This window comes from Belonocnema kinseyi, chromosome 10 (genome assembly GCF_010883055.1).
Source record: "Belonocnema kinseyi isolate 2016_QV_RU_SX_M_011 chromosome 10, B_treatae_v1, whole genome shotgun sequence".
NCBI lineage: Eukaryota > Metazoa > Arthropoda > Insecta > Hymenoptera > Cynipidae > Belonocnema > Belonocnema kinseyi.
In genome coordinates, this window is record NC_046666.1 from 101,515,902 (window position 1) to 101,532,361 (window position 16,460).

General features: G+C 32.7%; 1 protein-coding gene across 5 annotated transcripts in view; it reads right to left on the reverse strand.

Moving 5' to 3' along the window:
- Positions 1–16,460, reverse strand: part of LOC117181509 (ubiquitin-conjugating enzyme E2 J1-like) — a 42,438-nt gene that overhangs the window by 9,622 nt on the left and 16,356 nt on the right. For 3 of the 5 annotated variants that reach the window (XM_033374262.1, XM_033374261.1, XM_033374260.1), the window contains 2 exons: positions 7,995–8,200; positions 7,734–7,924 (listed from right to left, as the gene is read on the reverse strand). In XM_033374262.1, the coding sequence (XP_033230153.1) occupies positions 7,734–7,924; positions 7,995–8,200 (397 nt within the window). Of the gene's footprint in view, positions 1–7,733; positions 7,925–7,994; positions 8,201–11,223; positions 11,344–16,460 lie in introns of all 5 variants that reach the window. The other 2 variants (XM_033374264.1, XM_033374263.1) reach the window with 2 other exon arrangements.

The following is a 16,460-nucleotide window of genomic DNA, read 5'->3' on the forward strand; positions in this document are numbered from 1 at the left end:
GGGAGCTCTTCTTAATATTTTGACACCAAAATCATGTCGATACACCTTACCGACTGCGAGTAAAGCCACCCACGCTTTAACTTGACAGACTGTATGTTTTCGAGTTTTTTCTGTAATTCGCCCATGCAGCGTTAAACACGGTTTAAACTCCCACTTAACGCCCTTTTAAAAAGGAAGGCAACTTTACGAATCTTTACGGGTCATTTGATTGGTTCATTTTTTTTCAGTTGCGCGTGGCGAGACCATAGCTTCTTGGATGATGGTCTTGTCCGAAACTGAGACAGTAAGCGACAGTTCGTCCCGGTTTTGGTAACTTCGCCGAGGATTTGTCCACTTATCGAATAAAATCGCTAAAAAAGTTATGAATTTTATTCTTAAACGCATTAAAAATGTGCAAAAACATTACTTTTTCTATTAGTGTAGGAAATTTTAATAATACAATGCTGTAAAAGTTATGTGTAAAGTTTTGAAATACAAAAACTTGCGAATTTTGTAGCAGTTCATTTACACATTTTGAGTATTTTTTATTATTTTTTACTAAATGTATAACTTGTCAGGACAATAATAAAAAATGGTAAAAAATTCCAAAGAACTTTAAAAATAATAGAAAATTTTCACTTTTATAATTCATGATAGAATATAAAAGATACTCAACGATATTTATTATTGTTTCAGTATTGGACATACTTTTTACGTTGTCCCAGTAATGGTCGGTTTACGAGTACCTTACGATATCAATTATCAGTGAAAATGAAAAAAATACAGATGACTTTTAGACTCTATTTATACTGTCACTTAACGTTTCGATACTGAAACGATACCGATACGATACTCCCCTTCCAGTCAGTGTTGTCTCGTATCGGTATCGTATCGGAATTCCGAGACAAAATGACCAGATGGGATTTTCCTCGTTCTCAATAGGAGAGAGAGTGTAGGGATGGTCGTGTGGCCGGCCGCAGATACCGGAAAAAGGAGCTCCGGGGAGGGCTGCGAGGAGTTTAGTCCTTTGGTTGACGACCTTGAAGGAAATGAATTATACCTATTCTAAAAATCTAAACCCTAGACTAGACCTCTATAGTTTACACTGCCAAAGAAATTTTAAAGCACTCACTGAGATAGCCATTTGGTTCATTCAAACAAACTAAAACTTGTTTTGAATCAATTTTTAAATCAAATCGTTTACATGGACAAATAAAAGTTTGTTTCATTTAAACAAAAGTTTTTATTAAAATAAGTTCTCTTACTTTTTATTTGTTGAGCAAGAGGCACAGAGATATTCCTCAATTTTTATTTGAAACAAAACCTATTTTATGTTTTATGTTTGCTTATTTATTTATCTTATAATTAGTCGAAGTATAAGAGTTATTTAGAAGTTTTTAAATGATTCAAGAATAATTTAAATCTTGAAAATATTGCAATAAAATTTTAACAAAAATTACATTTTTGAAGATAGCCAACAACACATTTAGAAGCTTTTCAAACGTTTTGAAAGGCTTCAAGAAAATGATGGATTTTCTTCAGTTTCCTAAACAAATTTTATAATTAATTTTAATTTTTCATTTGAAAAACAACCATTTTTAATATTTCAAAAACTTGCAAACTTGGCCCAAAAAGAATCTGAAAGATTTGAAGGTATATTTTTCATTTTGCAGTTTTTTTTTTAAATTTCAGGAGAAACTCGAAATATTTAAATAGATACTTAATTGTCAAAGAACATTTAAAAAATGAAAAAGATTTCTCTAAAGGTCGAAAAAAATGTAGAAGGTATAAAGGCAATTTTTGTAATTTTTGAATTTCATCCAATTTTTTTTTTATTCGAGTTAGTCCCAAAAAATTTTAGGGATTTTCACAAGAAGTGAATTTCCAAAGATAGAGAACAAAAAGTTTAGAAGCCTTTCACGTGTTTTAAAAGATTTCAAGAGAATAAACAATTTTCTGAAGTTTTCTAGCAAAGTTTAAATTGATTCTTTTTCTTTTTGAAAAATTAATTTCACAATATTCAAAAAAAATTTCAAAGTATTTAAACAAATTTACAAACTTTTCATAAAAAGAATGTGGAAGGTTTTTAGGTAATTTTTGCAATTTATCAGATTTTTTTAAGGAAAAATTCGAATTATTTAAAAAGATAGTAGGAATTTTTCGACGTTTTAAAAATATTTCAAGGTTATTTATGATTTAAAGAGAAATAAGCAAAACTTTCAATTAGAAACGTATATTTTTAAGCATTTCGGAAATAACTTTGAAATATTTTTGAAAGGTTAAAAGAAAATACAAATATTTTCTGAAAATTCTTGGAAAAATTTTAAATAATTTTTTATTTTAATAATTACTTGTTAAGATTATTCAAAAAGATTAAAAAATAATTCTACAAAATGTGAAAGTTTTGTGAAAATGTATAGGTGCAATTTTTTTAATTTTGAAAGTTTTTCATAATTTGTTAGAAACATTCGAGTTAGTTTACAAGATAAGAACTAATTTCAGAATTTTTGAAGAGATCAAAATTATTCTCAAACTTGAAAATGTTGACGAAAATATATAAAATATTTCATAATTTCTTACAAATTTCTAAAAGTTCTAAAGTTTGAAACGTCAAACTGACCAATTATTCCTCAGATTTTGTAACATTGTATAAAATAAAGCAAAGTTCCGTACATTTTTCTAAATTTATTTCTAACGTATCTGCAATCGTTAGACATATTTTTAAGTTTTCTGTGAAATCGTAGAGAAAAATTGGATTTGTACTTCAAAATCAAAATGGTAATACTGATTATCCTGCTCTCATACAAATGTATTAATATCTATCATAGGTTATTATTAGAAGATTTATTTTAGTGTTAATCAAATTCAATTTTATTTCCTTTTGAGTTTTTTAATTTGCTTATATTAATATTGTCTTCACAATTATTTTAAAAAATATGGAAAAATCTAATCACAAATTTATTAATATTCTTATCATCAAAACAAAAATAAGAAATTGACATTTTACGTAAAAAATCAGTAAAAGGTTTCTATCGAAACTTGCTCATAATTCACTCTTTTAGAAAAGCGTAACTTGAAAGTAGCAGCAAAAAAGTTATTGAACACAGTTTTGATCAAAAATGGGTTTATTGCATACAAAATGCATAATAAATTAATTTCCTTTTGTGCTAAAAGGATTGGTTTGAAATATAATTTCATTATCATTCACAATTTTTAATATCATTTTAGTTTAGCGATATTTTTCGAAATTACTATCATTTAATCACAAAAGAAATTATATAAAATTTCTTATTTTTAATGATTTTTAGCAAAAAAATCTCTGTTATACTGTTATATCACCGATATCACGATCTTCAACTTTTATTTTATCAGGAAAAAATAATTTGTTATTAACAGACAACATACCCATATTTCGGGAATAAGTTTTTATTTTTGTAACAAATTGAAAATTCCATTTCTAATCGCTATTCAAAGCTGATTTTGAAAACCCATGAAATTTGTATCTCCAAATTCTCTGTCGTTTTTGTGGGAACTAGCTGAGTATTTGACATTGAACTTGATTTACCCCCACGCACGCGGTTCATATCTCCAGAGTAATTTTGTCCATTTGTTTTAACTCGAACATTACATTTGTATCGCATTCTGCAGACGAGCCTGCTCCAGTTTTAGGTGTCACTTTGAGATTGTCAACTTCAACATCCACTTCATCAGACGTCGATAAATTTTTGTAATAAAACTGTTTTGACTTAAATTGAGACATACTTTATCTCGGAAGTGGATACTTGCTTCATCTTTTAACGATGATTTCGATTTTACAGGCTACTTTTTCTCTGTTTCGAAACATTTCTATTTTGTTGGTTGTCTACTTCTGTACTGACACCTTCCGGTTTTGTAATTTAGACAGTTTTTCAAAATTAATAAAAGAAATTAAGTTGGTTTAAGAGACATGTAGAAATTTTAGAAGTTTTGAAGCTTAAAAATCTAAAAGAGAATATTCTTCATGTTCTTAACATTCAAAATTAATGAAACTTTTTGTTCATTGTTTTCTAATCTAAAAGCAGTGCAAAAATATAATAATATGATACATTGAAAATAATGCAGTTATAAAATAAATGCCGAAAATATATTTCGTTCATTTGAACATTCAGACTGTGAATTACAAGAAAAGGTTCTTGGTACTCAGATAGTTGAAATTCGTCACCATTCCCCTTTACTGTTGTTTCCTAGGAAGCCACCATCTGGCTGTCTAGTCTCAGAATCCCGAGACGATATGAGCGATATATCGGTTCTTCGATACCGAAACGATACGAGAAAAAACCGAGACTGGAGTCTCGAAAACCAATACCAATACTAGAAAAAACCGAGATTTTGTCGATACGATATCAAGACAGTCTCGTGTCGAACGGCATCATTACTGTGGATAACTTTTTCCAGAGTGGGATACGACGATTTTTCACATGTGCCTTACGACCTTTTGATTTTGAAAACAGTGTTATCTCATTACGACCATGCAATTGACGCTGGTTTAAAACAGTACCTATAGTGTGCGATGGTGCATTTGAAGACGGATTAGTCGGTAAGCGGATTACGATCTGTTGTAACATACAAGAAACGATAACTGCAGTTGATAAGCCAGACGCTGCATTTTGGCTTAGGATTGCAAGGAGGCCTTGAAACAACATCTGGGGAAGAGTGGCGTGGTTCCAGTTTTGTTTCCTGGTCACACATAGGTCATGGGCAACAAAAATACAGGCCTAAGGGAGCGTCCATACATAACATAACGTTTTTCTTAAAAAATTTACCCCCCCCCCCCTCCTTGTAACGGTATTTCTAATGTAACTTTAACGTGGGCGTAACAAAAATTTGGACCCGCCCAACCCCCCTTAACGTTACGTAATATATGGACACTACCTAATTACAAAGCAAGGTCCGGCGTAAGAGCATGCTAGCCGACAACCAGAACTGGGCCTTGCACCAAGTCTGCGAAATCCTGGATTTACCTAAAAAAGGTGTCAGGATAATTTTTAAAGTGCTCACGGGAAACAACTATTTGAACTATAACAAATGCGGGATCACGGTGGTTCTCGACTAAGCTCAACCCAAAGATGCTCGTACCTCTTGTCGTGGGACTGCGATATCGCGTCGAAAATCGAAAATCGAACGGAACTCTTTTTCTAACGTGTGGGCATAGAAAGAGGGGTTAGTTCGATTTTCGACTTCGGAACAGCATCGGAGTCTCACTGCTCGTTTTTTTCATTTCATTTTGGCGATTCCTCACAATCATTTGGAGCCCAAAAATAAAATAAATCGTTTTTGTCGGTTTTGAGAAGAAAACTTTATTTTTGATTATTTTTTAAACAGGTTGATCGACTTGTTTTAATGAAAATCAGAAAGAATTGAAGAGATTGGAAGGTGACATAAGAGTGCAATGTATTTTTCCGTACACGAGTTTCAGCGCTCCTAGAGTTTAAAGGAAGGAACTAAGCCTGAAGGCCGTGAAATTCAAATGCAAAAAGTATGAAAAAATTAAAAATTACTTGATTAATTAGTATAAAAATCGTAGAAGTCCAAACCATCAAGTATAAAGTTATACGCTTAAAATACTTACCACTTATTATTGACCGTCGATATTTTTTGCACGCCAATTTCACTTCTGAACGCCATTCCATCGAATTATTCCCTGCTTGAGCTATTAAAATTATACTTTCACCACTTGGAACCTTTTCACCCTCTTCGATGTCAGTGCGTATCCCTTCACAAGTACCTGTAACTTTACAATTTAATTCAAATCAAATTGTAAAATTACGAGATACAATACTTGTGATTGTTGAAACTTATTGTTAAACTTTATTCGTTTTGTTTTGTGAATTTCCAAATCATGTTAGTGAGGTTAAGTAGACGCCGTTCATAATAATTATACAAGAACAATGGTATTCTCTATTATTTTACTCGCGTTGTCGGGTTCGCTACTTGAAGTCCAAAAACTAACATCGTTTATTTTTTACTGTACCGTTGTTGCAACCACCAACTCTAAATGTGGCATTTTATTAAAAACCATTAAGATGGAATTTGTATATAACACATTTTTAATTGTCAGAGAAGATGTATTATAGAAAGTAAACTCCCCGCTCAAATACCCGAGCTTCTTCCTCGAAGCGGCAGTGCGCGCTAGTGACAAGTATACGGTCAGCTTCCACTCTCTCGAATACTGTGTGATGAAAATAAGTTTAAAATGAAATTTTATTGGCTTGCAACTTTTAGCTTAGCATAGAAAAGAAGGCTCCAGATGCTGTACATATTAGGACAACTGAAACCGTTCGATAAATCTGAAAAATGGGAGAAGTGGAAACAACTGATTTTTCATTGAAAATGTTCCTTTCCAATAAATCAGAAGTCCCTAATACATCTACAAGAATTAAAGCATATAAAATCTGCTTCAAACTCTAAGTATAAATGAATGTGATATCTCTGAAAGTTCCGAAATTAAAGCCTGCAAAAGTCGTTTTTAGTGAATATTTTTTATTAGTAAAACTTTTAGACTTTGGCCAATAAAATCTTTCCTATGTATGGCTGGTGAAAGTTGCCGGAAAATAAATGAAAGTAGACTCAATTTCGAGGAAATTAAAAAAAAATCAATGCCCTAGTTCCGATAGGATCGAAATTTTGGTATTCTGAAAATGACCATTTTATGGAATTTTGTTAAACATCTTTTTTTTATTTCTCGCAATTAGTTAAGATTCTGATTTCATTCAAATAGAAGGTAAAAAATATTACAAGAGCATTTTTCGATGTTTCCTTCTCCAGAAACAAGAATGTACGAAAAATGATGTTTAACCAAATTAATCTAATAGAAACGTAGTTATTGCCTTCTGAAAATGAAGACTGTTGAAGAATATAACTCCGCTACTTTTAGAGATAGAACATTTATTTATATTTAAGTTTCGCAGCAAATTTTATATATCTTAATTCTTTTAAAGGTATTTGGGACTTCGGATGGAGTGGAAAAGAAAAATCTCCGAAAAACTCATGTTTTTCCACTTTTTCTCCCATTTTTAAGATTTTTCAAACGAATTTAGTTGTCGCAAGATGTTAAGCAGCTGGAGCCTTCTTTTTTATGCTAAGCTAAACGTTGCAAGCCAATAAAATTTCAGTTTTTACTTATTTTCATGAAAATATGTTGGTTAAACTCTTTAAAAAATCAAAATTAAGTTGTTTTTTTAACGGCCAAAAAGACTTTGTTATTTTTGGGCTCAAAATGATTGTGAGAAACCACTAAAGTGTAATCCAAAGAAAGCCAGGAAGTGCAAGCACCTTTGGGTTGAGCTTAGTCGAGACCCATCGTGGAATGGGAATCAATCCAAACGTAAGTCTCATTTTCACATAGGTCGACTTCAAAATTGCCGGGTATAAGAAAATAACCGCAATTACGAAGTCACTCACGTAAGTTTTTCCTTAATACGGCAGAATATACGTGCTATGTCAGTGCCGAGAATTTGCAAGGCACATATTGCAAACTCCTGGTTCCGCTACACTAGGCAAATTCAAGCACTTTTGGAGAAATATATAATCTTAGGAAATATATAATCAATCAAACAATAATATAGTATTTGAATTGTGACACGTGCACGAACTAACTGCTGCTTAAGCAAAAGTTACTGCAGTGCAATTAATCCATTCGAACTCTTAATAAACTGTTTTTAGATTCTAAGATTAATTATAAGTAAGGATTATGTGATTTTTCAAATGTTTAATACCTTTTAGCAAGTTTTTGTCTTTCTTCCGTATCATAATCTAAAGAGCCTATCGTTCCATTTCCAGGAGTTGGCATAAAAGCGATGAGAGCGAGTAAAGCCGTTCTTATGCTCCAAGATGGCTGCCATGTCTCAGGATGGTGACCGGAGATGCTTAAGCATATTTTTTTATTGATTTCAAATCGACCGTTGGGCTGTTAAAAGCAACATTTTCTTTATCGATTGTAATCATTAGAAATAAACTGTATATTCGAAACAACTCACAGTCAGTAAAATAATATTCGGTGGCTTCATGGGATATTCTGGAGGCAACAAAATTCTTCCATGATAAATTCCACCTTCAAAATCAGTAGAAGGTGGTCCTTGCATGGTGAAGTGCCACTCAAAGAGATTGTCTTCTAGGGGATAAGCACAATATTCTTCGGTATGTTCGCGAAGTTCTTGTGCTTCTCGCATCAATCTCTTAACAGCTGAAATAAATTTTTTGTTTACGGGTTTTCAGTACTGAAACTTAGACGATAAAATTTCGCAAGAAAAAGTCTTAAAACATAAAATGAATTAAAATACATAAGTTTACGACATAAATACTTGTATAGAAGAAGTGTGGTTCTCATCGCTGACGAAACTAATGTTTCTTAGTATTAAAAGAAAATAGGGTAATAATAAGATAAAAGATTAGGTGCCCTACCGATAGAAATTTCAGAGTATTCTCAGGCGAAATAGCCTGGCCGGTTTGAGACTATCCGCAGGTTCGATTGGAATGATTTAGTCTCGCAGATGGTCAGAGAGATTTGGGTCCTTTTCAAGGTCCTTTTAAGAGTGATGCAACGGTCATATAATGGTTCATTGTATTTGTCACGTACCGGGTGGGTAAAGTTATTTACAATAGTTGGCAGTCGCTAATCCGACTTTCTCTTTTTAAATTTTCCTTAAAATTATTAATACTTTTTTTTTAATTGATGAATTTTCTCATTATAATTATTTATAATTATAACTTATATACTAATATAGAATTTTTGGGTTGATTAAAATTTTTTGTCTTTTTTGGCGTATCTTATTCCATTTACGAGAAACGTTGTATTAATTCCAATTAAATTTTTGTTTAAGTTAGATATATAAAATCATCGAAACCCGTAGATCCACAATTATTATGTTTTAAGCTGTTAACTTTGAAATGAAAAAAATCCTATTTCTAAATTTTAATCCGAAAGCTTACCAAAGGACCCTTGAGTGTCGGCTACTCTACTGAGAGCCTCTCTGCTTGTTATTTATGATCTATTTTTATTTCAATTTCGGAAAGAGCATTTTAAAGCCTTCAAACCAAAGGGTTAACCACTTCGATTTTTCATGTACACTAGATAACGCGAATTTCGCACCCTTCATGTTAAAAAAAAAGTAGATGCACCATGGGAGCAATGAAGCATCCGCAGACTCGTACAAATTTGGGCCCTCGCTTCGCTCGTGCCCAAAATTCGTACTCGATGCAAATCCTTCATTTTTCTCCCTTGGTGCATAAGCTACTATTATATATGTGTTCAATTTTTTAGGTTTTCAAAAACTGGTTTGGAAATGATTCTGTTCCGAGAAAATCAAGATTTACTGTGACGGTATCGCACTGTGACAAATAATTTATCGCTGAAAGTCTCATAAAATAAAGAAAATTATACACTTTTTACCAATAAACTTTAATAATGTTAAGCTATCATTTTCTCTAACTCATACGAGAAGAGTGCATGCGGAGAATTTCTCAGAGCTTCTTAGAGCCTTGAGAATCCTTAGCATATACTCTGAGATTTCTATCGGTAGGGTGGTGATGGGCTGAAATTGGATGGAGAACAAAAAGATACATAATATGTTTAAAAGTGTATGAAAAATACTCCGGCCATAAAAATTGTTATTATACGGTATAAAAAAATGGAACAGGGTAGGTAGGAGAGGAAGTGTGATGGTAGTGAATGACATGAAGTCAAGGATGAAGATAGTGAAAAAATAAAAATAAATGGGTATTTGAAAAAAAATATCTAATGATAAATATTTAATTTCGGAAAGTCATCCAAACTGTGAAATTTCTTCGACCTGTTATTATTATCAATGAAGTCAATTCATCAAAGAAAGTGTTATTTAAAAAATACTTATAATGAAGAAGATTGCCCAATTTTTTTTTAATTTACCTGTAGTGATGTTTATTAATTTATCCAATACATTTCAATCAGTTTTATTTTGTAACAGAAGAACATAATTTTGAACTGAACCAAAATTAGGGTTTTTTTTATTGTTTTGGTTCAACATTTATAAAACCATTATTTGATTAATGTCATTTAAACGAGATGAATATTTAAATCTCACATTTTAGGGGCTCAAATAAAGTGCTCAAATAAACTACATTTTTAAAAGAATGACTAAAATAAGATGTTTTTATTTGGAAGGACAAACATGGACTAACGAGTACATTAGAGATACAATCAATTTTCCATGAGTAATTAATGAAGGCGGATATTAAATTGAGACCCAAACGAAAAGTGCGCCAACTTAAATTGAATTTAAAATTAAAGTAACATTTTAATAAAAGAGTTTGATAAATTTTATTTATATTTAACGTTTCAGTTTTTAAATTGATGGAGTTTTTAATACATTTATTTATGAAAATGGACTCTTGAGATTCTTCTTTTTTTAGTATTGTTTTCTCGAGCTAAAATTTTGATATTTTTAATCTCAAAATCAAAACAATGATTAGATTGCCATGAATGTTGTAACAAACCAGTATTTTGATTGCCCAATTCACAATCCCTTTTATGTTCATAAATGCGAGTTTTAAGTCTCTTACCAGTCTCACCAATATAAATTTTATTGCAATATTTAAAAATAATCATATATACTACACAAGACAACTTTCCTTTGTTATTATTATCTTTATTTTTAAAAACAGGAAATTTTTTAAGTGTGTGGTTGTTAGTAAAATAAGCATTAATATTGTATTTTTTTCAGGAAACCCTAAGACATTCCGAAATACCTTCAACATATGGCAATGACACCTTCAGTTCAGTTTTATTGTAATTTGCATTCCATTTTTTATTTCTAGATGAATTATTATAAATTTCATGGGTTCTTTTTTTTATAATTTTATTTATTAACTGAAGTGGATAATTATTTTGCAAGAGAATAATTTTTAGTTGATGTAAATTTTCTTTACGGAATTTAATATCGCTTAATTTAACACAACTATCAATAAGAACTTTAATTAGACCTACTTTTTGAGAAAATAAATGATGAGAATTTTAATCCAAATAACGCCCTTACCAAAAAAATTATTGTATACCAATTTGTTGTTCAATTACCTTCTGGTGTTTTAATAGTAAATCAATCTAGATAAGCAACAGAATTATTAACTTCTTTTTCAATGGTAAATTTAATTGAATTTTCCATATTGTTGAAAGTGTTCAGGAATTGATCAATTTTTTCAGTAGGAACAATCGTTAGGATGTCATCCACATACCTTTTATAAAGAATAAGAGTGAAAGTTAAATTATCAAGAGCCCTTTTTTCTATATCTTCCATTACTAAATTCGAAACAATTGGGGGTAATGAGGATCCCATAGGACAACCTGAAACTTACCTAAAAAATTTATTATGAAAAGAAAAAACGGTGTTATTTAATACTATTCTAGTAGCAATTAAAAATTCATTTTTTGAGATTTTTGTTAAATTATGGTTTAAATATAATTTTTCTTCAATACAATAAAATGCAAGATGCAATGGAATATTATCATACATTAATACCACATCAAGTAAATCTATAGAATGTGAATCAAGAACTTTAATATTTTTAAGCTCTTTTTTTTAAATCCCAACTATTCTTAACAAATGCTTGAGTTTTCCCAGAAATTGGTTTTAAACAATTTGATATGTATTTTCTCAATTATAAGTGGGAGAACCTACGACGGAAACAATCAACTGCCGTTTTAAATCTAGTTTATGAACTTTTGGAAAAACAACACTGTTATGCGTTTTTAATTTTTATGCCATGTTATCATTTATTAACATTTTTCCATCTGTATACAATTTCATTACATTTTTGCTCCAGAGTTGGAACAAAACTAGTTTTTGTAATTTTGTACAAAGTATCATTTTTTAATAGATTTTCAACCGTTATTATATAATCATTTCGAGTTGCAGCTACGGTTATACCGTAGCTACCGGTTATACCGTAGTTATACCGTAGCTACCGGTTATTACCTTTATGAGTTTTAAATACTATTAAGTCTTTATGTATATTTTGAAATTTTTCAATAGGTCAATTTTAAGCAAAAACAATAAGTATTGAACGAAAAATGGACCAGTAAAATTTTCGGATAAGAAAATGGATTTAAAAAAAAATACAGTGAAACCTTTTAATAGCCCTCACTTCTATAGACCTTCCGAGAATTGACACCGCGCCGGAGCTAGGTGTAACAAGGCTGTGCGGGGTCTACGGTTGTCACTCAGGCGACCATTGCGGCGTGAACAATCAAAAGCAGAGCAGGCTATAATGAGTCAGTTCACCCTCACCGTCAGCCCAAAAATCGGCGCTACAGAAGAGTTTCACTGTAGTTCAATTTTCAACCAAAGAAAAATAATTCTTACAAAAAAGACGAGTTTTTAAACAAAATACATGAATTTTCAACCACATAGTTACATTTTCAGTAAAACATAATTATTACCCACAAAAAAAACCATTTTCAACAAAATATTTTACTTTTCAAACAAAAAATTGAATTTGAAAACAAATAATTTAATGTTTGAATCAATAACTTTCTACCTCAAACAGAAATTAAAAATTTAGAAAATCAATTATAAAACAACAAAAAACGAATTTTTAACAAAATAGATGGATTTTGAATGAAAAATGGTTACAAATCAGTTTAAAAAATAAATTTCCAACAAAAAATTTGCTCAGCAAAATGGTTTAATTTCCAACGAAATACATGAACTTTCAACCATCCAATTTAATTTTCTACTAAAAGGATAAATTTTGAACGGAAAATGGAATGTTTAATCTTTGCCTAAACAAATCATATTAAATCAAGAGAAAAAAAGTTGTACTAAAAAGATGCATTCACAATTTCAATGTAACGCCTAAAAAAAGGCACAATCTACATCATCCCATATAAAAAAATGTAACGCCACTAATTATAAACGAGCGCATTACCGATTTTCTCTGAGTTTGAACCTAACTACGGTAACTGTGCTACGGCTGGCAAGATAGAAACCACAAGATACATAAATTGTTACCATAGAGGGATAAGAATTCAAGAGAATACCGATAACTTAACATATGGTCAGTCAATGAGAGGATTTAATTGCAGATTCTGCCACTATAAAATAATTACAATTGTAACTATTATCATGCGAATGTATTTATAATCTTAATAAATTACACAACAACCAATTCAAAGATAATTTCAAATATATGGATTACGAGTACACACGTGAGAATAAATTAAATTAATCGATTAAAGATGTATGTTCAACCATCAGCCACCTGCAAAGGTACGAAAAGTGAAAGAACATGCAGGTAGTCAGACGACGTAGTAATCAAAAGCGTCTGACTATATGTGTGAAGTACCGATAAGTAGTATATAGAATCCATAATTATGAAAGGACGAGAGCGAAGAGTCGCGATTGCTGACCACGACTGCTGACGATAGCATGAGTCACTCGCACAAATTGTTTGAAACTCAATAAGGAGAGTCGCGCATAACAAATAACGTCTCGCTGAAACAGAAAACAGACAACCGATCACCGGAAGTCTCGGCAGACAAGACATAAATATTTTTAACTCGAGTAACTTGGAACCTACTGGTAATGAAACATTTAAAAACTACATTTTAACAGTACGTGACTTGTGCCAGATTGGTCACAGTACATGACTTGTGACAGATTTGTAACAGTACGTGACTCTTTAAAGAAGCTTTTTTATATAAACCCCAGAAATGTCCCTGTTAATGTCTTTACCGTTCAAGCAGTCATACTGTCAACTCGAGCCACGAAGTACGAACTGCCTTGACTAAGTCGTGCATTTTTACATCACCGCAAAATAGTTAACGTGTCGTCCAGCTTTTAGCTGAAGTCCCCTCGGCTAAGACTTTCGGTCGTTGTAGAGTATTTTCCGAAGAAAGTCCACCGTTTAACGTTCGTGAAAAGACCCATTGTTGAATTTATTTAACAATAAATCCATACAAACATTCGGTAGGAATCTGTTCCGAGTGTAGCAGGCGGTGGCGACAGCTTCTCCCCAAAATGACATAGGCAGTCCGGAATCTATCAACATACAACGCGCTGGTTCGATCAGGGTTCGATTTTAGCGTTCCGCAATTCCGTTCTGCTGCGGAGTATAGGGTGCTGTTAATCGATTCTTTATTCCTGATTCCTTCAAAATTCGGTCCATGCCTGAGTTGACAAACTCTGTACCGTTGTCGGTCTGGAGTGCTTTGATCTATAACCCAGTTTGCGTCTCAATGAGGTTCTCTTATTCCAAGAACTTTGTAATTACGTCCGATTTGTTGCGAAATAGGTAGTGCTCTGTCCAACGGCTGTAGTCATCTGTAAATGTCAGGAGGTACCGTGCTACATCAAGTGATGTTCTCATGGGGCCACACAGGTCGGTATGGATGATTTCGAGAAGAGTAGATGCCCCTTGGCTTCCTTTTAGAAATGGTTTTCGCGTGATTTTACCGGCTTTATATGTTTCGCATGGTTGGCAGCTAGGATCAACCATAAAATCAAGTCCTGCGTCGACCTCGTTTTGCATCATAAGATTCATGTCTCTCTGATTTAAGTGACCTGTCCGTTTGCGCCTCGATGCTTGTCCACAATTTTCGCAACTGACAATAGATTGGTACGCAAACACGACACGTGAAGAGTATTTGGCAATAAGATCGCTTTATCCTACTTCCCGTCTGATGCCACTATACGGACGTCCCCTTTTGCTGTAACTTCAGCGGTCGTGTTACTTGCCAATTTCACTCCACTACTCACCTTGTGTGATTCTGTGAAAACGTGTCTGTCCTTACAAAGGTGTGCAGTACACCCACTATCGATGCATCATTCGTCACCAGTCGTGACGTTGTGTCAAAAGTCTTCTAGATGATTGGAGATTTCACTCAAGAGGAATGCATCGTCGACATTATTTGCGTTTGCCTCTTTCTTTTTCTTCTTTTTAAAGCATTTGGAGGTTCTATGGCCTATTTTTCTATAAAAGTCGCAGTTTATTTTCTCTCGTTGTGGTCTCCGGGTGTTGTCTTGTCGTTGCTTGACGAACATGGCTCCGTTCTCATCAATTTTATGTTCTCTGGCGAAGCTTTCTTCGGTAATTTTTCCTATGAGCTTTTCTATATCTGGTAATGTATCATGAGATTGTACATCGCAACAAAAGTGATCGTAGCTACCTGACAAGCTGTGCAGTAAAATTATTGTCAATAAATCACCATTGATCTCTATGTCCATTTGTTCTAAATTGTCAACGCTGTTCATGAATCGTGATAAATTATCTCGAATATCGTCGCCATCGCGCATTTTTTGTGAGAGTAGCTGTTCCAGGAGTGTAGATTTTCTTGTGGGCCCTGAGACGCGTAAATAGACTCGAGTTTCGTCCAAACGCTGCGCGATGTTTCGCAATTTCGAATGTGTTTCAACTGCGACGAACTAATTGAGAGAATAAGGTCCGATTTGACCATTCGATCTTCATGCTTCCATGTATTGAGTGCCTCTCCCGCATTTTCTGGTTTGAATTTTTCTCCAGAAACATACGGCCATGTTCCGTGTTTCGTTAATAGAGCCTCCACCTGAATTTTCCTAGTTTCATAGTTTTCCTTGGATAAGGGTTCGATTCGCATCGAATTGTAAGAATTAGATGGGGCCTGAGCCATCTTGCCGTTTTCGCGTACGTGTCCTTTATTGTGGTGCTACTAATGGAAACAGATTATTTTTCACTTTTCTCACTCACGGCAGAAACACTGAGGATATTAACATTTGCGAATAAATGAGAACATTCACTTTTCTTCAATAAGCGACCGATCACAATGTTATGATCACGTATGAAAATTAGAATCGAATCGCGCACGTGGTCGTCCGATGCGATGGCGTCGGTTCGCCTTTGTTTCGAGTCCGATTGATATTGTTCGTCAAATATGACCTCTGGGCCCATAACCTAATAGACGGTACAGCAGCGTGTAGACGATTAATCACAAACTTGAGTGCAATAAGAGCTCTCGGTTTATTGTGAAAAAATTACATTAATGGACTTATGAGTGACCCGTGTCGCGATTCACACAAGAATGAATAAACGAAAGCAGTTAAAAGAAAAGGATACAACGGTGACATCTATTTCCGCATTAGAAAAGGCGCGAATTGCAAATTCTTCCAAACTGTTTCATTTTTGGTCTAGAATTTTTTTTCAGTTGAAAATGCATTTCTTCCTTTGAAAATCAATCTGCTGATGTTAGAAATTAATTTTTTTGATTGATAACACAGTCCCACAAAAAAAAAAACAAAAGTGTCTGTGCAATTGACCAGACCTATATATTATTATGTATTTTTCGACGCTGAATCCGAATTTGCAATAAAAAAGTAGGATCCAGCTACTTTTTTATAGGGTTTTGCTCGAAAAACCTAATTTTTTACGGTTTTTTCATGGTTTTTTTTAAATAAAAAAAAAATAAAGAAAAATTTTATTTTTTTGACTTCAGAATCGAA